General features: G+C 45.2%; 1 protein-coding gene across 2 annotated transcripts in view; it reads left to right on the forward strand.

Annotated features, from left to right (window-relative positions):
- NTN5 (netrin 5) overlaps positions 1–21,244 on the forward strand; it is a 327,955-nt gene extending 306,711 nt beyond the window's left edge. For both annotated transcript variants that reach the window (XM_073656246.1, XM_073656245.1), the window contains one exon: positions 20,657–21,244. In XM_073656246.1, coding sequence (XP_073512347.1) covers positions 20,657–20,985 — 329 coding nt within the window. In that variant the 3' untranslated portion in view covers positions 20,986–21,244. The remainder of the gene's footprint in view (positions 1–20,656) is intronic.
- The last annotated feature ends 231 nt before the right edge of the window (positions 21,245–21,475 follow it).

The following is a 21,475-nucleotide window of genomic DNA, read 5'->3' on the forward strand; positions in this document are numbered from 1 at the left end:
ATGCTGCACATAAAACATCTGCATCTCTGGCTGATATGGGCATAAAAGGGGACAAACTTATGGTGTGACCCCCATGCTCCCCTGACCTCTACCCCATTCAGAACCTTTGGAGCATCATTAAAAGGAGTGTCTATGATGGCGGGAGGCAGTTCACATCTAAGCAACAGCTCTGGGAGGGTATTCTGTCCTCATGCAAAACAATTGAAGCAGAAACCATCCAAAACCTGACAAATTCAATGGACGAGAGAGTTCAGAAGCTCCTTTCGAACAAGGGGTCCTATGTGAAAATTTAACATCACCTACAATAAAGTTTTGAGTTGAAAACTGTTTGATTTCAGTTTCTAACAACCTGCTAATGCTTATAATTTAAAAAATGACCATTTTTTTGGTCTTTATTAAAATGAAAAGGTTGATCGAAAAGTTTGGGGGATCTAAGAGTGTGGCAACCCAGTAGTCATGATTACTTCGAATTCTGACAATATGAGGGTCATGCTGCAGGTAGTGCAGCAAGAAGGCACTTATGTGTCTTGCGCATCTCGGAGCCCCAAAATTATTTTCCGGGCTAGATGCAGCTAAAAAATATTTTTAATTTTAAATCTGGTGGAGCTTATTATAGATGGCCTAATAGGATCAGTGCTGCACACTGCTACAAAGCCCAAATTATTTTCCAGTCAAGATACAGATAAACATGATTAGTAATTTGAAAGCTTAAAATGGTTGGTAGGGTGATTTTAACCAATCATCAAGCTTTTACTCTCCCCAGGATGACACAGGGGTAGAAAAGTCGTTTCGGATCCATGATTTGTTCATCTTTATGAACGTGAGTCTGTCTACATTATCAGTGGAGAGCCGCGTGCGCTTATCTGTCAGCACACCACCAGCAGCGCTGAACACACGTTCAGACAGAACGCTGGCTGCGGGGCATGACAAGATCTCCAAGGCGTAAGTGGCTAGCTCCGGCCATTTATCCAGATTGGAAGCCCAAAAAGAGCAAGGGTCCAGTGACACAGTCGTGGCTTCAATGTTTACTTGGAGATACTCCTGTACCATCGTCTCTAGGCGTTGACTATGTGTCAGACTTCTTGTCTCCTGTGGCCTTGCAAAGGATGGGCTAAAAAAGAGGTGAAATGATTCCGCAAAATTGATGTTACCAGCAGATACTGTGGTTCTGTTACGGTTTGAGTGCTGAACACTTGACGGTCCCACGGTTGGCAAGTTGGAACTGTGAGATTCACTACGTGCACCACTGGTATTTTGTGGAAAAGCACATGTAAGATTCTGCAACAGTCTCTGCTGATACTCCTGCATGCGTGCATTCCTTTCTATGGCAGGAATCATTTCTGCAAATTTTCTTTTGTACCGGGGATCTAACAGTGTGGCAACCCAGTAGTCAGGATTATTTCAAATTCTCACAATTCGAGGGTCATGTTGCAGGTAGTGCAGCAAGAAGGCACTCATGTGTGTTGCGCATCCAGGAGCACCAAGTCCCTGTTGTGTTGGTGGCGAGGTAACAATCATGCTTCCTTCCTCTGTCCTCTCCCCCCAACCTCGCACAACAGAAATGTGATCAAGGTCTCCCTCATCTGATGAGTCTTCCATCAGTTCGTCCTCCACTTCTTCCTGGGCTCCTGCACCTTCCTCACTAGTTTGGCTGCTACCATGCGCCCTGGTAAAACCATCTCCCCCACCCTCACATGCCTGCCGCCTTGGTGCTGCCGACTGTCTGGACCTTGCAGATGTTAGCCCTTCCGCATACAACTCCTCCTCCTCTACTTCCTCCACCTCCTCTTGTGCCACCACCTGACTCCGAATTCTGTTTAACATGTGCTCCAGCATGTAAATCACCGGAATAGTCATGCTGATAATGGCATCGTCAGCACTAAACATCTTCGTCGCCATTTCAAAACTGTGCAGAAGGGTGCATAGGTCCCTGATCTGAGACCACTCCTCCAGCGTGATTTGCCCCACCTCTGAATCTCGTTGGCCCAGGCTATACGTCAGAACGTATTGCACCAGGGCTTGTCGGTGCTGCCACAGTCGCTGCAACATGTGCAGAGTTGAATTCCACCGGGTAGGCACATCGCATTTTAGCCGGTGAAGTGGCAGGCCCAACGACTTCTGTAGAGATGTAAGTCGCTGAGCTGCGGGATGCGAACGGCGGAAGTGAGCACACAGCGACTATGCCCTCTGCAGAAGGCCATCTAGTCTGAAATAGTGGGCTAAAAATTGCTGGACAACCAGGTTCAACACGTGAGCCATACAAGGCACGTGTGTGACATTGCCCCGGCGAAGGGCCGCACCCAGGTTTGCAGCATTGTCGCACACTGCCTTCCCTGGTTTCAGGTCCAGTGGAGACAACCATTCATGAAATTGGTTCTCCAGAGCTGACCACAACTCCTCAGCTGTGTGACTCACATTTCCCAGACATTTCAAAGTAAAAACCGCCTGATGACGTTGAGCCCTACTGCCAGCATAGTAAGGAGGTGTGCAGGATCCCTTCTGCGCAGTTAGAGAGCTTGTGGCATGACCAGACAGGCTTTGGGTGCAGGTGGAGGACCAAGAGGAGGTTGAGGAGGCAGAAGCAGTGGAGGAACTTTGACATAAAGAGGATTGACGCACAACTCGTGGGGACAGCAAGACTTGGACAGCAGCCCCTTGTCCTGCTGTCACCATAGTTACCCAGTGCCCAGTCAGCGACATGTAACGCCCCTGTCCATGCCTACTCGTCCAAGTGTCTGTGGTGAAATGCACCCTGTCACACACAGAGTTTCTCAAAGAAGCGGTGATGTTGTGTGCGACATGCTGGTGGAGCGCAGGCACACCTTTCTTTGAGAAGTAGTGCCGACTGGGCATCTGGTACTGGGGCACTGCGACGGACATAAGGTCTCGAAAATCCTCTGTGTCCACCAGGCAGAAAGGCAGCATTTCTGTAGCCAAGAGCTTGCAGATGGTGAAATTCAACCTCTTAGCTTTCTCATGGCTAGGAGGAAATGGTCTTTTACTTGTCCACATCTGAGGGACCGAGGGCTGGCTATTGTGCTTAGACGGGGTTGATAAGGGTGTCCCCGGCAAACTGCCGGTCTGTGAGGAAGATGCAGGCGGACATGTTAGGTTGCCTTGATCCAAAGGTGGTGCTATCGATGTCGGACAGCGCTCAACACCAGCTGGTGTTACCACCTCCAAAGAAAATGATGACCGGCCAATCACGCTGGCTGTTGCGGGTAAAGAGGTGGCAGGTCTGCGCCCCAAAACAGGTGTGACTGCTGTCCCCCCAGTCACAGAGGATGAAGAGGCCGCGGATGCACAAGATATGGCAGACGGTGGTTGGCCCGGCCGGCTAGGTCGCATTGTAGCACACTGAGCTTCCCACTGCAACTTATGCTTCATGTCTATGTGCCTGTTCATGCATGAAGTACTCAAACTATGTATTTTTTGGCCTCTACTTAGCTTTTGCTGACAAATGTTACAGATAACACGAGTTGGGTCATCTTTATCGATCTGAAAAAATGCCCAGGCTATGCAAGGCTTAGCACCCATGCGACCTGAAGAGCCACCACGACTTGTGGTGAGAGGCAGAGTTGTGTTTGAGGATGCAGTTGTTGACGTGCTTCCAGTACTACGTCTCTGTCCAGGAAGGCGCAACCTGACCTCGTCATCACTAGCATCTTCCTCCACCTCCTCTGCTGACCTCATCTCTTGGCTGACTGTGGGTTGACAGTAAGTGGGATCTCCAACCTCATCATCATCACCCTGTGTGTTATCACACCCGTCGTCCTCAGAGCCAACCTGTTCCTGCCCTGACAAAAAACTAAAGTTGTCGCTCCAATCAGGTATTTGAGTCTTATCATCGTCTTCCTCATTGTCTCCACCAACAGGAGTTACAGTTTGGGAATGAGGGTCTACATTATGGTCAGAACCTTCTGCGTCTGGTCCTGGATCCGACTCATAAAGATTCTGGGCATCAGTGCAGATCATTTCCTCGTCTGGATTCACAGAAGCGCTGGAGTCGACCTCTGATTCCCAGGCTATAGTATGAGTAAACAGCTCTGCAGACTCAACCATCTGTTCTACCTCATACTCAGACGGGCAGCTGGAGATTTGGGAGCTGTGAGGAAGCAAGTGTGATTTGGGTGACACCTTTGAGGACTGGAGTATTTGTGATGTTGAAGTTGATGTGGAGGAGAGCCCACTTAAAGGAGCACTTGATATCCGTTGAAGCACCTGCTGTTTTTGTGCCTCATCTGGAATTTGTAGCGATTGGCGTGGCCGTAAGAAAGGGATCTTATCACATTGTCCGCTAAAAGAAGTAGACATTTTAGTTTGGCTGGAAGATGGTCTTTCTTCTGCAGATGTTACTGTTGGTTTAACACCTACCCCTCGGACACAACCTTTTTTCCCCTTCCCAACACGCCTATTCCCCTTTCCACCAGCAGCAGGCCTTTTTCCACTCATTTTGGTGGTTAACTAATTCACAACTCTGGAGTTGTTTGCACAAAAAAACAATGGATGGTAACCGAGCAGAGCTGAGTGGCCAATCTGTGGTATTAGGCCAAAACTATTGGCTGGGTTACATGCAGAAAAAAATTATATTCAATTTGCAACCTGATGGAGGTCAGTATAGATGGACTAATACAACAAGTCCCACACACAGCTAGAAGCCCAAATATTTTTTCAGAGGTACTGTAGATGCAGATAAAAATTATTTTGAATTTGCAACCTGATGGAGGTCAGTATAGATGGACTAATAGAGAAAGTCCGACACACTGCTAGAAGGCCAAATATTTTTTCAGAGCTAGATGCAGAAAAAAATTATATTCAGTTTGCAACCTGATGGAGGTCTGTATAGATGGATTAATAGAACAAGACCCACACACAGCTAGAAGCCCAATATTTTTTCAGAGGTAGATGCAGAAAAAAATATATTCAGTTTGCAACCTGATGGAGGTCAGTATAGATGGACTAATACAACAAGTCCCACACACAGCTAGAAGCCCAAATATTTTTTCAGAGGTACTGTAGATGCAGATAAAAATTATTTTGAATTTGCAACCTGATGGAGGTCAGTATAGATGGACTAATAGAGAAAGTCCGACACACTGCTAGAAGGCCAAATATTTTTTCAGAGCTAGATGCAGAAAAAAATTATATTCAGTTTGCAACCTGATGGAGGTCTGTATAGATGGATTAATAGAACAAGACCCACACACAGCTAGAAGCCCAATATTTTTTCAGAGGTAGATGCAGAAAAAAATATATTCAGTTTGCAACCTGATGGAGGTCAGTATAGATGGACTAACAGAGAAAGTCCCACACACTACTAGAAGGCCAAATATTTATTCAGAGCTAGATGCAGAAAAAAATTATATTCAGTTTGCAACCTGATGGAGGTCTGTATAGATGGATTAATAGAACAAGACCCACACACAGCTAGAAGCCCAATATTTTTTCAGAGGTAGATGCAGAAAAAAATATATTCAGTTTGCAACCTGATGGAGGTCAGTATAGATGGACTAATACAACAAGTCCCACACACAGCTAGAAGCCCAAATATTTTTTCAGAGGTACTGTAGATGCAGATAAAAATTATTTTGAATTTGCAACCTGATGGAGGTCAGTATAGATGGACTAATAGAGAAAGTCCGACACACTGCTAGAAGGCCAAATATTTTTTCAGAGGTACTGTAGATGCAGATAAAAATTATTTTTAATTTGCAACCTGATGGAGGTCAGTATAGATGGACTAATAGAGAAAGTCCGACACACTACTAGAAGGCCAAATATTTTTTCAGAGCTAGATGCAGAAAAAAATTATATTCAGTTTACAACCTGATGGAGGTCAGTATAGATGGACTAATACAACAAGTCCCACACACAGCTAGAAGCCCAATATTTTTTCAGAGGTAGATGCAGAAAAAAATTAGATTCAGTTTGCAACCTGATGGAGGTCAGTATAGATGGACTAATAGAATGATGCTATGCCCAAAAGATTTTACTTCACTAGGTGCAGTAAAAAAATTGGTATTCTATACACAGGTGGTATATCTTGCAACACAGATAGGCTACTCCACTGACTAACACACTCTGCAATAGGCCAAAAAGGATTAGCTTTGCTAGATTCAGCCAAATGCTGTGAAAAAAACTTGCACAGCACTGGCACAGACCTGCCTGGCAAAAACTGATAGGAACTGATGTAACCTAGTCCTGAAAAGGACTCCAATTACAATTAGTCTTTACTCCCACAACCTATCTATTTAAGAGCACAGACCTGCCTGATAAAAGTCGTAGGAAATGCTGTAACCTAGTCCTTAAAAGGACTGCAATCACAACTATTCCCTACTCCCAAGCTATCTGTATATTTGTGCGAAAATTGGCTTGAAATTAACAAGGTATAGCGCACACAGCAACAGCGGTGCCGTCTAACATGCAGCTGCAGCAGTGAGAAAATGGTGGCGACGGGGAAAATGGCTTGGTCTTATAGGGCAAGGACATGTGACATACACTGCCAATGACACATGCCCTTGCTTGTGTGAAAAAAAGCACTTCGCTCCGTGTGTGCGCTGCTGATAGGCTGACAGATTGCACCTCCCCACTGTAAATGCGGGAAAGAGAAAAAAAAATGGAGATCTTCATTGTTCCTGCAGAGATCCATCCCCTGCCCCTCCCCCCACCCCGCTGTACACTCAAACTGCGTATTAACATTAATTTTCATCATTACTGAGAAAAAATCCAGTTATGATTTTGGTGCACGAACATTTATCGAACATAACCTCGAACAGCCGAATTTTTCTCAAATTGTTCGTGTTCGCCGAACGGCTCGAACACCGCCCAAAACAGCTCGAATTTGAGATTGGCGAACAGTTCGAGTAGAACAACGCTCATCTCTAGTTATAACTAATACATGTGTTTTATAAAAGATTAAATAAATTTAAAAAAAAAATTCACTTATAGTTTATTTCTTCTATAATAAAATGGCCATAAAAATGAGTTCATAAGTTTAAAGATTTTCATTTACTTCAAGGTATTATTTTGAGCTATTATTAATTCTCAGTCATGGGGAAATAAGTAATAAATATCCAAAGCTGAATGGGACATTGTGGAACAGTAATTAAGTGATTCATCAGGTTTACAAAACAGTACAATTTAAAAAATATGCACTCATTACAAAACATAGTCTAATATTTTTTTTTCAAAACTATTTAATAAAAATGACTAGACCATAAAGCTTTAAGTATTTAACCTCTTTATGTCAACCTGTGTTGACTCAACGAAAGTTAAACAATTGGAGGTGAGCAGTATAATCAAATTTCCTGCTAGATCAACATGACCAAGTGTTTAGATAAATTGAACTTTATGACCTTTGGCCCTGGACCCAAAAAGTTTGATTATTTTTGAACATATAAATGTCAACTCTTTCATTAAGATGTCTGTTTACTTTATTTTTGTATTTTTGCATAGTTTTTACTTTACAAAGTTAAATTACAGACAAAATAGTAAAACTAATGTAATAGCAGTGACAAAAGAGAATATGAGAGATAATCTGGTACATAAAAACGAAAAATCTATGCAATAGATGGAGAAATAGAAGATTATTTGATCTGTATTCGTAAAAAGCACAGGAGGTGAGTGGATCTTCAAAAGAGAGAAATAGAAGATTGATAAATATGCTTTCAAGTATATATACACTGCTCAAAAAAATAAATGGAACACTTAAACAACAGAATATAACTCCAAGTAAATAAAACTTCTGTAAAATCAAACTGTCCACTTAGGAAGCAACACTGATTGACAATCAATTTCACATGCTGTTGTGCAAATGGAATAAACAATAGATGGAAATTATTGGCAATTATCAAGACACCCTCAATAAAGGAGTGGTTCTGCAGGTGGGGACCACAGACCACATCTCAGTATCAATGCTTTCTGGCTGATGTTTTGGTCACTTTTGAATGTTGGTTGTACTTTCACACTCGTGGTAGTATGATATGGACTCTACCACCCACAGAAGTTGCTCAGGTAGTGCAACTCATCCAAGATGGCACATCAATGCGAGCTGCGGTAAGAAGGCTTGCTGTGTCTGTCAGTGTAGTGTCCAGAGGCTGGAGGCACTACCAGGAGACAGGCCAGTACACCAGGAGATGTGGAGGGGGCTGTAGGAGGGCAACAACCCAGCAGCAGCACCGCTACCTCCGCCTTTGTGCAAGAAGGAACAGGAGGAGCACTGCTAGAGCCCTGCAAAATGACCTCCAGCAGGCCACAAATGTGCATGTGTCTGCACAAACGGTTAGAAACTGACTCCATGAGGGTGGTATGAGGGCCAGATGTCCACAGATGGGGGTTGTGCTCACAGCCCAACACCGCGCAGGACGCTTGCCATTTGCCACAGAACACCAGGATTGGGAAAGTCGCCACTGGCGCCCTATGCTCTTCACGGATAAAAGCAGGTTCACACTGAGCACATGTGACAGACGTGACAGAGTCTGGAGATGCTGTGGAGAACGATCTCCTGCCTGCAACATCTTTCAGCATGACCGGTTTGGCAGTGGGTCAGTAATGGTGTGGGGTGGCATTTCTTTGGAGGGCTGCACATTATTAGAAATTGGGACAGGAAGGTAGTTCAACATGATGTGGGTGTTTGTTGTGCTCCCTCAGCAGGCAAAGTTTCATCTTGCCCATGGCCTCGGCCTCTGCGTGCACCATCAGCATCACATTCACTTCCCCGTCCCTTGCCACATACCTTGCCAATTTTAACTAGAGTGTAATATTTGGCACGCTCCAAAAAATGTGACGATTATTATCGCAGTAATATCGGATCACGTCTGATAACCACGGTTTGGGGCAGTGGCCTTATAGATGTGATATTGGTCAGTGACCAAGTGTGAATAGTTTAAACAACACACAACTGGCAGACTTTAACTGGAGTGTAATATTTGGCACGCTCCAAAAAATGTGATGGTTATTACCGCAGTAATATCGGATCACGTCTGATGACCACGGTTTAGGCAGTGGCATTAGATATAAATAATCAGGATTAAGAGCAAAAAAAAATTAGCAATGATATCTAGGGCTATAGATATCTGTAACAGCAGCAGACAAAACATGCAGTGGACCCTATTCTGATGTATACAGTGTACACAATTTCTGCCTGCCTAACTCCTACTATCACCAGTACTATATGCAGCTGGATTAGTCCTTAGAAGGACTGTTAGTTCAGAGGTGTATATATAGCTGTGGAATAGTGTTGAGCCACCCCCGTAGTGTTCGGGTTCGGTTCGGTTCGTCGAACACCGGGATGTTCGAGGAACTGTTCGTCGAACACCTTAGAACACCGTCGAACACCGTTAAAACCAATGGCAGGCAAACAAAAACACATAGGAACACATAGAAAACACCTTCAGAGGTGTCCAAAAGCTGACAAACTGCTCAGAAGACGCTTTCTTTAAAAAAGCCGGCCGGCAATTCAGCAGCGGCATACACCGGTACCCGACAATTTAGACATGAAGGAATAGAGCATCACACATAGATTAGATAGATAGAAACATGTCAGTCACATATATATGAAGTACTGTGACAGTGTTGCTTACTGTACTTGTCATTTACTGCAAAGGATTTATTAAAAAAAATAATAGTGTTTTCATGCACCGTCTCTTTAAAAAAGCCGGCCGGCAATTCAGCATCTGTACCCGACAATTTATAACAGACAGAATAGAGCTTCACACATAGATTAGATAGATAGAAACATGTCAGTCACATATATAATAAGTACAGTGACAGTGTTGGTTACTGTACTTGTCATTTAGTATTAAAATAAAGGATTTATTATTAAAAAAAATTGGCGTGGGGTTCCCCGTAATTTTAGTCTCTAGCGGAGGTTAAGCAGACAGCTGGGGCAGATGTTTGAAGCCTGGGAAGGGGGTAATACCCACGGAGCTTCCCAGGCTACTAATATCAGCCCCCAGCTGAATACCTAGCCTTTACTAGCTATTAAAATGGAGGACCCCCCCAAAAAAAATGACGTGGGGTCCCCCCTAATTTAATAGCTAGCAAAGGCTAGGCAGACAGCTGGGGGCTGATATTAATAGCCCAGGAAGGGAGCCATGAATATTGGCCCCCTCCCAGGCTAGAAACACCAGCCGTCAGCCGCCCCAGAAATGGCGCATCCATAGGATGCGCCAATTCTGGCACTTAGCCTCGCTCTTCCACGCTGCCCTGGTGCGGTGGCAGGGGGTAATAGGGTTGGGGTTGATGTCAGCTTATAATGCCAGCTGACATCAAGCCCAGGTTAGTAATGGAGAGGCGTCTATAAGACACCCCCATTACTAACCCCATAGTCAAAGTTAAAAAAAAACACAAACACCCAGAATAAAGTCCTTTAATTGAAATAAAGACACAATTCTTTATTGTTCTAAATTAAACCATACTTACCATCACGCCCATTCCAGCTGAAGCCAACAATCTCCTGCAATAAAAGAAAAATAATAAAGCAACCTCATCCTTACCTTTCCATGGTTCCCAGGACAGCTTCAGCTCTGCTACATCGAGATAACAGGCTGGACCGCAGCAGAACGCTGCCATCCAGCCTGTCATCCCGCAGACACTGAGAAGCGCAGGCATGCTTGCGCTCCTCAGTGTCTGACTGTGACGGCATCCAGATGAGCCGACAATGAACTCGGCTCACCTCATGTACGTCACTGACAGCGTGGGAAAATTCTCCTGCACTCAGCGCTTCAGCGTGAGAATTTTCCCACGCTGTCAGTGACGTGCATGAGGTGAGCCGAGTTCATTGGACATGACCTCGGCTCATCTGGATGCCGTCACAGCCAGACACTGAGTAGCGCAAGCAAGCCTGCGCTTCTCAGTGTCTGCGGGATGACAGGCTGGATGGCAGCGTTCTGCTGCGGTCCAGCCTGTCATCTCGATGTAGCAGAGCTGAAGCTGTCGTGGGAGCCATGGAAAGGTAAGGATGATGTTGCTTTATTATTTTACTTTTATTGCAGGAGATCATTGGCTTCAGCTGGAATGGGCGTGGCGGTAAGTATGGTTTAATTTAGAACAATAAAGAATTGTGTGTTTATTTCAATTAAAGGACTTTTTTCTGGGTGTTTGTGTTTTTTTTAAATACTTTACTAGAAATTCATGGTGGTCATGTCTAATATTGACGTGACCTCATGAATTTCGGGCTTAGGGCCAGCTGATAATGCCAAGCTGGCCTTAACCCCTTTATTACCCAGTGAGCCACCGCACCAGGGCCCTGGATGAGTTGGGTACAGCGCCAGAAGATGGCGCTTCTATGAACGCGCCATTTTCCAGGGCGGCTGCGGACTGCAATTTGCAGCGCGTGGGGCCCAGAAAGCTTGGGCCTCCCTGCGCTGCAGATTCCAGCCCCCACTGCCTAGTTGTACCTGGCTGGACACAAATATAGGGCGAAGCCCCACATCAATTTTTTTTTCATTATTTCATGAATTTCCTGAAATAATTTAAAAAAAATTGACGTGGGGCTTCGCCCTATATTTGTGTCCAGTCAGGTACAGCAGGCAGGAACGGGCTGCCCCCAACCACCAGCTGCCTATTTGTACCTGGCCAGACACAACAATATAGGGAAGCCCTTTTTTAAAAAAATTATTTCATGAAATAATTAAAAAAAAAAAGACGTGGGGCTTCGCACTATATTTGTGTCCAGTCAGGTACAGCAGGCAGGGACGGGCTGCCCCCAACCACCAGCTGCCTATTTGTACCTGGTTGGACACAACAATATAGGGAAGCCCTTTTTTTCTTAATTATTCCATGAATTTCATGAAATAATTAAAAAAAAAAAATGCGTGGGCTTCGCCCTATTTTTGTGCCCAGCCAGGTACAACTAGGCAGCTGGGAGCTGGAATCCGCAGCGCAGGGAGGCCCAAGCTTTCTGGACCCCACCCGCTGCAAATTGCAGTCCGCAGCCGCCCCAGAAAATGGCGCGTTCATAGAAGCGCCATCTTCTGGCGCTGTACCCAACTCATCCAGGGCCCTGGTGCGGTGGCTCACTGGGTAATAAAGGGGTTAAGGCCAGCTTGGCATTATCAGCTGGCCCTAAGCCCGAAATTCATGGGGTCACGCCAATATTAGACATGACCACCATGAATTTCTAGTAAAGTATTTAAAAAAACACAACACCCAGAATAAAGTCCTTTAATTGAAATAAACACACAATTCTTTATTGTTCTAAATTAAACCATACTTACCGTCACGCCCATTCCAGCTGAAGCCAATGTCTTCTGCAATGAAAGTAAAATAATTAAGCAACCTCATCCTTACCTTTCCATGGTTCCCACGACAGCTTCAGCTCTGCTACATCGAGATGACAGGCTGGACCGCAGCAGAAAGCTGCCATCCAGCCTGTCATCCCGCGGACACTCAGAAGCGCAGGCATGCTTGCGCTCCTCAGTGTCTCGCTGTGACGGCATAAAGATGAGACAAGCTCATGTCCAATGAACTCGGCGCACCTCATGCACGTCACTGACAGCGTGGGAGAATTCTCCTGCACTCAGCACTTCAGCGTGAAAATTCTCCCACGCTGTCAGTGACGTACATGAGGTCAGCTGAGTTCATTGGACATGAATGAGCTCACCTCATGCACGTCACTGACAGCGTGGGAAAATTCTCACGATGAAGCGCTTAGTGCAGGAGAATATTCCCACGCTGTCAGTGACGTACATGAGGTGAGCCGAGTTCATTGTCGGCTCATCTGGATGCCGTCACAGTCAGACACTGAGGAGCGAAAGCATGCCTGCGCTTCTCAGTGTCTGCGGGATGACAGGCTGGATGGCAGCGTTCTGCTGCGGTCCAGCCTGTTATCTCGATGTAGCAGAGCTGAAGCTGTCCTGGGAACCATGGAAAGGTAAGGATGAGGTTGCATTATTATTTTTCTTTTATTGCAGGAGATCGTTGGCTTCAGCTGGAATGGGCGTGATGGTAAGTATGGTTTAATTTAGAACAATAAAGAATTGTGTCTTTATTTCAATTAAAGGACTTTATTCTGGGTGTTTGTGTTTTTTTATTAACTTTGACTATGGGGTTAGTAATGGGGGTGTCTTATAGACGCCTCTCCATTACTAACCTGGGCTTGATGTCAGCTGGCATTATAAGCTGACATCAACCCCAACCCTATTACCCCCTGCCACCGCACCAGGGCAGCGTGGAAGAGCGAGGCTAAGTGACAGAATTAGCGCATCCTATGGATGCGCCATTTCTGGGGCGGCTGACGGCTGGTGTTTCTAGCCTGGGAGGGGGCCAATATTCATGGCTCCCTTCCTGGGCTATTAATATCAGCCCCCAGCTGTCTGCCTAGCCTTTGCTAGCTATTAAATTAGGGGGGACCCCACGTCATTTTTTTGGGGGGGGTCCTCCATTTTAATAGCTAGTAAAGGCTAGGTATTCAGCTGGGGGCTGATATTAGTAGCCTGGGAAGCTCCGTGGGTATTACCCCCTTCCCAGGCTTCAAACATCTGCCCCAGCTGTCTGCTTAACCTCCGCTAGAGACTAAAATTACGGGGAACCCCACGCCAATTTTTTTTAATAATAAATCCTTTATTTTAATACTAAATGACAAGTACAGTAACCAACACTGTCACTGTACTTATTATATATGTGACTGACATGTTTCTATCTATCAATTCTATGTGTGAAGCTCTATTCTGTATGTTATAAATTGTCGGGTACAGATGCTGAATTGCCGGCCGGCTTTTTTAAAGAGACGGTGCATGAAAACACTATTATTTTTTTTAATAAATCCTTTGCAGTAAATGACAAGTACAGTAAGCAACACTGTCACAGTACTTCATATATATGTGACTGACATGTTTCTATCTACCTAATCTATGTGTGAAGCTCTATTCTTTCTGTTATAAATTGTCGGGTACCGCTGCTGAATTGCCGGCCGGCTTTTTTAAAGAGACGGTGCACGAAAACACTATTATACTTTTTAATAAATCCTTTACACTAAATGACAAGTACAGTAAGCAACACTGTCACTGTACTTCGTATATATGTGGCTGACATGTTTCTATCTATCTAATCTATGTGTGATTCTCTATTCCTTCTATTCTAAATTGTCGGGTACAGATGCTGAATTGCCGGCCGGCTTTTTTAAAGAGACGGTGCATGAAAACACTATTATTTTTTTTGATAAATCCTTTACACTAAATGACAAGTACAGTAAGCAACACTGTCACTGTGCTTCTTATATGTGTGACTGACATGTTTCTATCTATCTAATCTATGTGTGAAGCTCTATTCTTTCGGTTCTAAATTGTTGGGTACCGGTGTATGCCGCTGCTGAATTGCCGGCTTTTCATGTTTCACTGTGAGCACTGTTCCCATCGATTTGGGCAATCACTGTAATGCCACAACCACCATGGCTGTGGCATTACAGTGAGTGGCAGACAATCCCTGCATGATTGGTGCTCTAAATAGCGCCAGACATGCAGAACACGCTTTTGGTGCACGAACAGTTATCGAACATAACCTCGAACAGCCGAATTTTTTGCAAATCGTTCGGGTTCGTCGAACAACTCGAACACCACCCAAAACAGCTCGAATTTGACATTGGCGAACAGTTCTAGTCGAACACCGCTCATCTCTACTGTGGAATACCTAATACCTTATTAATAAACCGCCAATTCTCTTCTTAGCTCAGCAGCACCTCTCCCTACTCTATCTGTCTGAAGGATAGACTGTGACGAGCATAGGGTCACCGGGTCTGATATAGACCCGATGACATTATGTGGCCAGCCAATCACTCTATTGCTATAAACACAACCAACATGGCTGTGGCATTACAGTGAATGGAAAGCAATCCACGCATGTTTATTTACTGTTAAAACAGTGCCAAACATGCGGGACAGGGACTCAAGCTCCACTCAAGCATCCCGGAAGTGCTCGCCGAGCAGTGAGATGCTCGGGAGAGAGCAGATTAGGAGCGAGCATGTCGATCATAACTAGCTTTACCACTATAGCAGACCCACTTTTTAATAATGGGAATAATGTTTTTAAAGAGGACCTCCTCAATGTCTCTTCAAAGAGGTATTGGAGTGTCTTTAACCCCTTTACGACCAAGGGCGTATTAGTACGTATCTGTGCCCTGGGCCTTATGGACCTGATACATATTAGTACGCCCTGGCGATTTCGCCCGCACACAGGCTGTGCGGGCGCGATCGCCGCCGGGTGTCAGCTGATTGTCACAGCTGACACCCAGGGCTATGTGCAGGGAGTGGTCCCGCACCGCTCCCAGCACATTAACCCCCGCAATGCTGCGATCGAAGTCGATCGCAGTCGATTGCAGCATTGCGGTGGCAAGGGGAGGTGATCGCCGATACTCACCTCCTTTTCCGGCCTCCAGCGATGTCTGCCGCGGCTTCCAGGATGTTGCCATGACGACCCGATGTCGTCATGACAACATCCGGGTCACCAGACAGCAGGAAGATTTTTTGGACATGCGCAGTGCATCTCCAAACTATCTTCTCCCTGTCCAGCGCTGACAGCCTGCATGGCACAGGGATGGTGCTGCATTCCTGTGCCATGCAGGCGATCAGAGAAAAAAAAAGTGAAAGTCTCATAGTGCTTAAGGGTGGCGCCCAATCACTTCCTGTTTCTTGTACCTGCTGCGGGCACACCCCTTGTGCGTCTTCAGCCTATTGCTGTCTGTCATCTGGTATTTAACCCAGCTGCTCCAAAAAATCCCTGCCTGAGCATTGTGTTTCATTCAGTGTGCTCTTTCACTCTGAATGTGCCAGGTCCCTTTCTGTGTTTGCTTGCCTGCCTTTCCTGGAGGCTGTATTTCCAGGCCTGTCTGAACACGCTCCTAGCCCGTTTCTCCCGCCTTCTAGGGGCTGCATACCTAGACCCGCTCCTGTATCTTTCTACTGCGTCTGTTCTTGTCTGAATACTCTTCTAGCCGGTTTCCTGTTTTTCTCTATGTCCGTACCTTTCCTTTTTCTGCAGAGTCTGAACTCATACCTAACTCCTGTTCGTTGTCACTGTACTTCTGTTTGTTAGTTTGTGGTCCACTCGCTACTTCACTGCAAGTATCCTGTGGGTATCTTGTTCTGCCTTTCCCTTCCAGTCTGTTCCGTGTGAACAGAGCCATGTTCACTCTGCTCAGCCCTGTCCACCGCGTCTGCCATTTCGCTTTGCTCAGCCCTGTCCACCGCGTCTGCCGTTTCGCTTTGCTCAGCCCTGTCCACCGCGTCTGCCGTTTCGCTTTGCTCAGCCCTGTCCACCGCGTCTGCCGTTTCGCTTTGCTCAGCCCTGTCCACCGCGTCTGCCGTTTCGTTCTGCTCAGCCATGTCCACCGCGTCTGCCGTTTCGCTCTGCTCAGCCCTGTCCACCGAGTCTGCGGTTTCGCTCTGCGCAACCCTGTCTACCGCGTCTGCGGTTTCGCTCTGCTCAGCCTTGTCTACCGCGTCTGCGGTTTCGCTCTGCTCAGCCTTGTCTACCGCGTCTGCGGTTTCGCTCTGCTCAGCTTTGTCTACCGCGTCTGCGGTTTCGCTCTGCTCAGCCTTGTCTACCGCGTCTGCGGTTTCGCTCTGCTCTGCCTTGTCTACCACGTCTGCGGTTTCGCTCTGCTCAGCCTTGTCTACCGCGTCTGCGGTTTCGCTCTGCTCTGCCTTGTCTACCGCATCTGCGGTTTCGCTTTGCTCTGCCTTGTCTACCGCACCTGCGGTTCTGCTCTGCTCAGCCTTGTCTACCGCACCTGCGGTTTCGCTTTACTCTGATTGTTGACCGCATCTTTGGCTCTGAATTTTGCCTCCCAGTCTGTACTGGACCCTACCCAGCCTGCCTGTTCCTGTATTCCCCGGTGTGGGTCAACAGCCATGTCCGGAGTCTGACCTGGAGTAGACCCTGGTCCCTCTGCTCGGTTCCTCCCTGGTGCACTGGCGTCGTATGCCGTCATGCGACCTTGGTCGGATCGGGCAGATACTTAGTTATGCCCCTTCAGGCACTCTCCGGTTCATGGCACAGTGGAACCACTAAACACGCACACGCCAGTCAGTCCGGGCGTGTGCATTACAATGTGCATGTTAATGTCAGCATTTGCTCTCAATCAAGAGAAAAAATATCTCACTGTCAGACATCTCTGGTGTAGACTTATCTGCCTTGAGAACAAAGGAAATATGTTAGTGATAAGTGGATCGAACCATTAAGGGTCTTTGTATCAAATTTCCTGAAACTCACAGGTCCCTGTGAATTCAACCAATGTGCAATGTAAATTGCAAGGGTCAGAAAAAAATGCAGGTGCCATTTCATACACTTCTACAGACAAAGAGAGCAGGCTAATGACATCAGGTCATTCTTCCCCATAAAGCCCTGCAGCTCTCAAAACACCATATGGTCTTGCACAACCAAGAAGGGATTATCACAGCCACTACAAAAGATGATGGCCAGCCATGTTGCACCATTTTTTATTTCACAGCATAGAGAAAGGAGGTCAAAGCACACAGTTCAACCCACACAGGTATAGAAAAAGGCATAAATCTGACCATGATATTCTAATATAGTGCCTGTGTATAAACACCAGCAAAACAGACATATTCCCCCAAAAAGTGATAATTTTTGTACTGTTTTTAGAATTTAAGTAACCTAAAAAGTCTGATTTTTTAGTTTGCTGTTAAATAGGCTCTTAGTTACCACCAGTTACAATTAGTGATGGGCGAACCGTGAATTTTCTGGTCTGGTGGGTTCAGCCAAACATCTAAAAATGTTTGGTTCGGGTACCAGAACAGTAACCGAACACAAACCCGAAACCGGACTACCTTCATATGAATGGGGGGCTCGATCATCCATCGTTTACCAGACTGTCATCTGTGTGTCAGCGTGGGAAACAAAGGCTCTGATCAGTGGTAAGATCGTTACCGACAATCAGAGTGCTGCAGTTCCCACGCTGTCAGATGACAAAGTGAGCCCGCAGCTGTGGCCGGTGGTAAAAAACGTACTTCTAATAGAGTACTTCTCTCATCAGTGTATGAATGCTGTACTTGATAACAGCAAGAGCAGGCACCACTGATGGGAGTATTCATCAGCTGGTGCCTGTGTAAGTCCAAATAAAAAAATAAAAATATGAAATAAACAAATATTGAAATAAAGTTAAAAAACACCATAATACTCACCTTAGCGCCTTATCCCTGATGCCCTTGTCACCTGTAAAAGAAAGGAATAAAGCACCATAATACTCACCTTAATGCCTAATCCCCCAATGCCCTTGTCACCTGTAAAAGACAAAAAATAATAAACCATCACAATACTCACCTGTCCACTATGAAGATAATCCATACTGCCCCACGACTATCAAGATGACTTGGAGAGCAGTGACATCAGCAGTAACTGATGTGACTGCTCTCCACGACAGTCGGCTCACACTGACACAGGAGAATAATTGCTCCTGCAGGTTTTTTTTATTTTTTAATAAATGAGTAAAACAGGGAATTGAGTTTTATTTCAAATAAAGGATTTTTTTCTTGCTGTGTTTTTTTCAAAACTTACTATGGGGTTTGTAGTGGTGGCATTTTATAGACGCCTCTCGATTACTAACCCCTGGGCTCGATGTCAGCTGCCCATATAAAGCTGACATCAACCCCAACCCTATTACTTTACTAGCCACCGCACCAGGGTAAGTAGGAAGAGTGAGGCTAAGTGCCAAAATTAGCACATTTTATTGATGTGCCATTTCTGGGGCCATTGAGGGCTGATCTTATTAGCTTTGGAGGGGGCCAATATCTATGGCTTCTTTTCTGGCTATTAATATTAGCCCACCGCTGTCTGTTTAGCCTTTGCTGGTTAGAATTTATAGGGGGACCCTATGTCAATTTTTTCTGGGTTCCTCCTGTAAACTAGCCAAAAACTGCTAATCAAACAGCTGTGAGCTGTTATTAATTGCCCGGGAACATTTTGGGCTAATGGCCCCTTTCCTTGGCTAGTAATGTCAGCCCCCAGTGGTTGGCTTTCCCTTTGCTGGTTATGAATAGTCAGCAGGAGTCCACTCTGTTTTTTATTGAATTCTTTATTTTACACGTAATGTACACTGTGGGTACTGACTACAACTCCCATCATTGTTGACTGGTCGCGCTGATCTCAGGGAGACCAGGCGCCAATGATGTGAGCTTCACTCAGCACCTGGCGCTTGTCTGGCACTCCAACAGTCCGAGACTAGAACTTCCATGAGACCCGGTGGTTTAAATGCAGGGAACCTTACCAGAGTTCAAAGCCATTGGGTCTCCCGGCAGCTGCGAGGCCAGTAAAACCTCATGGGAAACTTTGAGGCACATTTTAAGATTACTGTAGTTTCCAGCTGCAGGAAAACCTGGAGACTGTGAATTAAGGTTACATTGGGTGTGTATTTGCTGTATTTGTTAATGAAAAAAAAAGGAAAAAAGGCATGGGGTCCCCTGTAATTTTCATAATCATCAGAGGGAAAGCAGACGGCTGGGGGATAATGTTAATATTCTGGGAATGGGCCAATAGCCATAAAGTTTCCCAAGCTATTAATATCAGCTCACAGGTGTTTGCTTTACTGATTAATGTAGGGAAGACCCCCAAAAAATTTACTTCGGATCCCCCCCTATATTCACTAACCAGCAAAGGCTGAACAGACAGCTGCGGGCTGATATTAATAGCCTAGGAAGGGGAAATCATTATTGGCCCCCTCCCAGACTGAAAATATCAGCTCTCAGCAGCCCCAGATATGGCGCATCAATAAAATGCGCCAAATCTGGCGCTTAACCTCCACTCTTCCCATTTGCCGTTTTGCAGTGGCAAGTGGGGTAATGTTTGTGGGATTGATGTCAGCTGTTTTATGGCCACTGACATCAAGCCCACAGGATAGTAATGGAGAGGTGTCTATAAGATGCCCCCATTACTAACCCTATAGTCAGACAGCAGGCGTAAGCTGATCAGAGTAGTACTCTCTTATCAGCTGATGCCTGTGACCAGCAGTAAGCTTTTACTGCCGGTCACAGCTGCGGGCTCACGCTGTCATCTGACAGTGTGGGAACCACAGCAGTTTGACCAGCAGTAACGATCTTACCACCGATCAGAGCCGCCGGTATTTCTCGCGCTGTCACAAAGATGACAGAGTTTGCAACAGCTAATGTTCGGAGTGCTGAACCCTAATAGTAACACAAACTTCCTTAGGAAGTCTGTGTTCAGGGTCCATGCCCGAACCCTAGGTGTTCGGTAGGACCCTGAAGTTTACTGTTCGGGTTCACCCATCACTAGTTACAAATCATTTTGCCCTAACCAGATAGGTTCAGATTACGTCAACATTACTGAGACTGAACTTGCATTAAAGAGCTCATACGAGGTTCAATATACTCCTAGGAGACCACTGAGTGTTTTACACACATTTTTTGCTGGGCATTTAGAGACTTTGCAGTATTGAGAATCAATTTTTTTTTTAATTCAGCAATGCTGTCAAATTTGAATTTCAAATTATCTGCCTATCTCTAATATATAGCAAAAGAATGCCGAAAGTTTTGTTTGTCTAACGTGAGTTTAATGCATATTGCCATCTGAATGCCATGCCCAATGTTCATTGATTAATCTGAGTTTAACTTTTTTTTGTGTAGAGTCTTGATTTAAAAGCAATTGGTTTTCCATATATATTAATCTTTCATTTTGCTATTTACAGTTCTACGAGCGCAGTTTTTGTCCATGGAAAAATCTGGGGAATGGTGGCAATTCACAGCTTCGGTCCTTACTGTATACAGGCAGAGAAGGGTGCCGATTCGCCGTGGTGATCAACCTCTTTGGGTTCCAGATCAAGATTTAGCGTGTGATTGCCTACGGGTGCAAGTGGGCAAGTCTTACCTGATTATTGGAAATGATGAGGAGTCTCCAGATCCTGCAAGGTTAATCTTAGATAAAAATAGCCTTACACTTCCATGGCGTGATGTTTGGGCGCATAAACTAAGAAGATTTCAGCAACAAGATCGGCGTGGAAAATGCTGGGCAGGATGATTAGTATTTTTAGAGCTTCAAATGAAGATTAGTATAAATTGTCTCAAACAACATCTCATTTAGATTCAATCAATAATGATGGTCTGCTAACTGCAATTATTGCTACCTCTATATTACAACACTTGTTACTGAAAAATTCAGCAACAGTCTAATGCATATAGTCTAAAGGTGCAAAATATTTTTAACTATGTTTGTAGAAATACTATGCTGCTTGTATATTCTTTGCTGTTTGAAATACATATTATACTTTGTGTTATCATGTAGATATCTAACTGTCTTCTGTGTTTGAATCTTTCCTCCAAAATTATATCACTGTAAATGAGGAGAGCAGACTGTCAGTCATTACATAGCTCACACTGGGAACACCCATTTTCAATTAAAATAAGTTCTGGTGGCAGATTCTCAGGGAGATCTATGTCTGGCTCATAGATCTTAAAGGGAACCTGTCATCAGGTTTCCCCATATATACTACAGCCAGCGCTCTAGAATG

The sequence above is a fragment of the Phyllobates terribilis genome, unplaced genomic scaffold (assembly GCF_046119375.1).
Source record: "Phyllobates terribilis strain yellow unplaced genomic scaffold, ASM4611937v1 Scaffold_12__6_contigs__length_324123572, whole genome shotgun sequence".
NCBI lineage: Eukaryota > Metazoa > Chordata > Amphibia > Anura > Dendrobatidae > Phyllobates > Phyllobates terribilis.